At 31.1% G+C, this 6,000-nt stretch overlaps 1 protein-coding gene across 1 annotated transcript; it reads left to right on the top strand.

The window, feature by feature from the left end:
• Positions 1–1,994: 1,994 nt before the first annotated feature.
• Positions 1,995–5,628, top strand: PGO_101410 (FACT complex subunit SPT16; the record flags this gene model as incomplete). The annotated part of the gene is made up of 3 exons (XM_028688172.1): positions 1,995–4,949; positions 5,234–5,372; positions 5,552–5,628. 3 exons carry the CDS (start codon positions 1,995–1,997, stop codon positions 5,626–5,628), a joined length of 3,171 nt encoding a protein of 1,056 aa, XP_028543973.1.
• Positions 5,629–6,000: the final 372 nt, after the last annotated feature.

Below are 6,000 nucleotides of genomic sequence, written 5' to 3'. Positions count from 1 at the left end.
AAAAAAAAAAAAAAAAAAAAAAAAAAAAAATAAAAAAATTGAAAAAAAAAAAAAAAAAAAAAAAAAAAAAAAAAAATGAATCCCCAAAGAGGTTGCTCTTGTTAAGACAATTCAGGGAAAAAAAAAAAAAAAAAAAAAAAAAAAAAAGTGAGTGAGTGAGAGAGAAGGGCGGAAAAAAAAGCAGAGAAGCGTAGTGAAAAGGAAACCAAACAAAACTAAGGCGACATAAGGTAACATGTAACCCCTTATGGGAAAAAAATAAAACATAATAATAAAACAAAAAAAAAAAAAAAAAATTAATAAAATGAAATAAAAAAAAAAAAATTTAGTTGGAGACCCACTTTAACATATGCTTATGAGCATACCTATATAATATATAGTTCCCCATGTGTGGTTTATTGAACACACGTATACATGCACTATTACTACTATTGCTACTATTACTACTATTACTACTATTGCTACTATTACTACTAGGCTACTATTGCTACTATAACTACTATTGCTACTATTACTACTATTACTACTATTGCTACTATTACTACTATTACTACTATTGCTACTATTACTACTAGGCTACTATTGCTACTATTACTACTAGGCTACTATTGCTTATATTACTACTAGTCCTACTATTGCTTCTCTCACACACCCCTTCAAGGCACAAACTTAATGGCATTTTGAATAGTTACTTCTAACCCTCAATCGCATTTTCTCCCACATTCGCCCCCACATTGTGTATCCATAAAACTTCTAAGGCACCACCCATTTTGCACTTAGCAAACATACAGTTGACACCTTGGGCAAATTGGTAAGTGCCACGCAAGGTTAATCATCTGTGCGTGTATATAGAGAAATGCAACTGTACCTTATAACTATGCGATGCATATGTGTAAACGTGTTCACACAAGTATGGCAATGACTGAACCATTTGTCCGTCAACCCGTTAACCAATGAGGCAACAAAATTTGGCTTTTATTTTACATTTTTTGTTTTTTTCTTTTTTCCACAAATCTCTCAAATGCTCATTTGTATTCTTTTTCATTTTCTTCTATTCACATATTTGAAAAAGAAAAATTTTCCCCTTTTTTTCCCTTTTTTCCTCTTTTTTCATGTTTCTTTTCCATTTTTTACTTTTTTTTTTTTTTTTTTTTTTCTCCCCCAAAAGCATTAAATCGATTCACCATTTTGAATTGCCACCCTCTGTATTTTTTTTTTTTTTGCGAACGAATGACGAAAATCACACTTCATGAATCGTTGAGTATGTTTTATCCCTCAAATGTTTAAGGCAAAGGGTAGAAACAGTTGAAAGAGAGAAAAGGTGAAACAAAATAGAAAGAACTGAAATTTTCCCATTTTGTCAAATGTGACAAAAAAAATTGGCCCATAATTCTGTCCACTGCTGATAGCATTAAAAAAAAAAAAAAAAAAATATATATATATATATATATACTCAAACTAGGTTAGTTTTTTTTTTTTTTTTTTTTTTTTTTTTTTCACATGCCCACACCTGGCAAAGGTTCATATGCATATAGTCATTTTTGAAGAAAATTTCATTAATAACATTTAGTGAATCCCATCATCTCTTAAAAAGAAGTGAGGGAGAAAGCACAGTTCCTCGTGGGAAGAAAAGAGGGACTGGTTGATTACCCGTTCAACAGAGGTTCACATGTGAGATATTGTAATTAGGAGAAATACACACACACACACACAAGCAAGCACAAGCAAACACAAACACAAACACTCATTTGCATATTCACAAATATATACATAACTACAGATAAGGTTGCATACAGAAAAGAACCACATTTTGCGATTATCTGGAAGGGAAAATAACGATAAGAGAATAACTCCCATAAACTAGTTAGAGAATTTGGATTAAAGCCTCTCCGAATCTCAGTCATAATCATCTCGTTAAAGTGTCAAAAAAAGAGATTACACTTTCACCTCCATCAAAGGATACACATATATATATACACAAGAAATCCGAAACAATGAGCGAATCATTAGACATTGATAATGCAAAGGCAAAGCTGAAACTGATGTTCTCATTCTGGGAGAATGCAGAAAATAAGAATTTTCGTTTAAGTAATGCATTTTGTGTATTGTCTGGAAAATCGAGCAAAGAAGAAAATGCAACGATACAGGAACAGTTCCAGATGTGGCTGATGGGATATCAATTGACTGAAACATTTTTTCTTTTTCTAAAAAAGGAAAAATTAATCATCCTTACAAGTGATAAAAAGAAGAAATTTTTGCAACCACTATTGGATAGCATGGACAGTATAGAAGTGATGGAAAGGAGTAATGATAATACAGAAAATTTTAATAAGATAAAAAAGATGATAGATAGTACAAATACAGATGAAATAGCGATATTGAAAGATAAAGATGCAACGGGGAATTTTTTTGAAAATTGTTTTGATTTTATTAAAAAGTTAAACAAATCTCATATTGATGTAAATAATGATTTGAAATTGTTATTAAATTTCCGTTCTGAGTCAGATATGAAGATACAGAAAAGTGGAAGTGATATTGCTTGTATTATTTTAAAGAATATTCTGATAACTACTATTGAAAATGCTTTAGATAGTGAAGAATTTCAAAGTCACGACAAAATAAAAGACAAAGCATTAAAATTTCATGAAAATAAAAAATGTGTTCTAAAACTGAAAGAAAAATTAAAAGTAGATATTGATGATATAGATGTTATATACAGCAATGTCCAAAGTGGAAATCAGTTCACGTTAAATTACAAAAATAGTAATAATAAAAATTATTTGTCACAGAATGAAGGCACTATACTCGTTGGTGTAGGTATCAAATACAAAGAATTATGTTCGAATGTAAACAGAACTTTGTTACTCAATGCAAAAACACAACATAAAGAATTGTATAATCTGACCTTGGCCATCGAAAAATATATCATCAAGGAATGTCTTATTGTTAACACTACCTATGCAGATGTTTATAAGAAAGCCTTAAATTTTATAAAAAAAAATAAAAACGATTATAATACTTTGAATTCTATCCATATTGAAGATTACTTTGTGAAATGCTTAGGACACGTAATTGGAATTGAATTTATGGAAAAAGAATTCCTAATAACAGAAAATAATACAACTGGATTGATACAGAAAAATACATCATATAATTTATCAGTTGGATTTGAAAATGTACCAGGGAATGATAAAAATAATTTTGCCATATGGATTAGCGACACTGTATGCATTAATGATGAAGAGGAAGTAAATATCTTTACAGATTCTATTAGTAAAGAAATTAACACAATATCATACGAATTAGAAGACAGTAAGAGTGACGAGGAGCAAGAGAATAATGTTAAAAGTGAAAAAAAAGAATCAAGTGGAGATTTAAGTAAAAAAAAAACAGGAATTTCAGCAAGTATTTTAAATAACGCTGCTAGTGTAATCGTGTCAGATCGATTAAGAAGAAGAAATAAAAATTCGATAGCTCATAATAATGAACAAGAAATGGAAGAATTAAACAAAAGACAAAATGAGTTAAAAGAAGAAAAAATTAATGAAATCAAATTCCGATTTTCAAAAGGAACTAGTGATTATAAAGATCCAAATAAAAAAAATATCAAAAAGTTAGAAGACTTAAAGGCATATAACGACGCTGATTTGTTACCTAGAGATCTAAGGCCAAATATCATATGTGTAGATAATAAACATGAGTGTATATTACTACCAATCAATGGGGCTCACATTCCATTCCATGTATCTACTATTAAAAATTTAAGTTCTAATTATGAAGACAATAATGACATTTTTGTTCTGCGTATAAATTTCCTAGTGCCAGGAAATCAAGGAGTTTTAAAAGGAGATTTTAACACATTCCCCACTTTGCAAGATAAAGAAATATACATAAAAGAATTAATGTTCAAATCAAATGATGAAAAACATTTTCAAACAATCGTTAAACAAGTTAAGGAATTAATAAAGCATGTCAAACAGAAAGAAGTTGAAGCAGATGTAAATGATCCAAAAAATGCACAAGAAAAATTAGTTTTAAATAAAAGTGGAAGAAGAATAATTCTCAGAGATCTTATGACAAGACCAAATATATTCACAGGAAGAAAAATATTAGGAACATTAGAATTACACACAAATGGGGTTAGATATTCAGCTAATTCACGTGGAACTACAGAATATATAGATATACTTTTTGATGATATTAAATATGCTTTTTATCAACCCTCAGATGGACAACTCATCATATTAATTCATTTTCATTTAAAAAGATATATTATGGTTGGAAAAAAAAAAACATTGGATGTTCAATTTTATTGTGAAGCAGGTACACAAATTGATGATCTAGATCGAGCTAAAGCAAGAAATGTATACGATCCAGATGAAATGCATGACGAAATGAAAGAAAGAGAACAAAAAAATAGATTAAATTTAATATTCAAAAATTTCGTAGAACAAATGCAAGATATTTCCAAAATCGAATTCGAAATCCCATACCCAGAACTTACATTTTCAGGTGTTCCAAATAAAAGTAATGTTGAAATATTTGTAACAGCTAACACAATTAATCATCTCGTAGAATGGCCACCATTTATTTTATCAGTTGAAGATATAGAAATCGCCTCACTTGAAAGAATACATCATGGACTCAGAAATTTCGATATGATATTTGTCTTCAAAGATTACACCAAACCAGTTAAAAGGATAGATGTAATACCAACTGAATACATTGATACTATCAAAAAATGGCTAACTAGGATTGATATTGTATACTATGAGGGAAAGAATAACCTACAGTGGGGAAATATTTTGAAGACCATTTTAGCTGATATCGATTCGTTTGTCAACTCCAAGGGATTCGATGGATTTCTTGGTGACGATGAGGAAGAGGAGGAACAATCCGCTGAAGATGAAGATGAGGATGACGAATATGAAGTGGATGAATCAGAGCTGGTGAGTAAAACCATTCCCCCCGCGATTCATCTGATATGAACCCATATGTGTTTCTCCATCGAGTGTGTCTAATAGAACTCGCTTCCACACAGCCGTGCTTTCCGCGTGTGCAGCCACCTGAACCCAACTTCAAGTTCGACCAGAAGTTCGACCAGAAGTTCGACATGATCTTCAACATGATCTTCAACATGATCTTCAACATGATCTTCAACATGATGGTTCAACATGATGGTTCAACATGAAGCGTAATCATACCTTCTCCCGTTTTCCCCATTTTTTTGCAGAGTGCTGAAGATGACAGCGATTATGACGACAGTGAAGATGAAAGCTTGGCCACTGAAAGTGATGGCGAAGGAGAAGTTGAAGAAGATTCTGAGGATGAAGGTCTCTCATGGGATGAACTAGAAGAAAGGGCTAAAAAGGGTAACGTCAAAAGGAGACGAATCGAAAGAGAGACAAATCGAAAGAGAGAGAATGAAAAAAGAAAAAGGGTGTATACACAGGGGATTCTTCTGCTCATCACTCTTTTTTTGCACTTACCCCATTGAAAAAAAATATAACAACACGCACCACTACCATAATCACCGTACCACCTCTCGCAGACGATAAAAAACGATACGCCTACAAAAGTGATGACGATGAAGGATACAATAAGAGAAAGAAGAAGAAGAAGAATTAATTTCAAATTTTTATTTCACAAAATATTTTATTAACAATTATAAGCATGTTTTTTTTTTTTTTTTTTTTTTTTTTTTTTTTTTTTTTTTTTTCGCCCCTTTTGGCAGATTATACTACAATTCTATATGTTGGTTTTACTTTTTGAGCCATTCCTTTCCTCCTCCCCCCCCCCTGTACTTTCATAAATGTACAATAAATGTCATACTTCTTTGTTGTTATTTACACTGCTCCTTCCAGTAAGAAAACGGATGATAAAATAATCATGGAATCCTGACGTGTTTTCGGCACGTTTGACCCGTATGACACTTCTTACCCCTTTATCTTTGATTTTTTCATCCACATACTTGCGAAGAAGAATTTTATTTTTTCCTTG

This window comes from Plasmodium gonderi, assembly GCF_002157705.1.
Source record: "Plasmodium gonderi DNA, contig: Chr10, whole genome shotgun sequence".
Classification (NCBI taxonomy): Eukaryota; Apicomplexa; class Aconoidasida; order Haemosporida; family Plasmodiidae; genus Plasmodium; species Plasmodium gonderi.
This window is presented reverse-complemented; position numbering and strand designations above follow the sequence as displayed.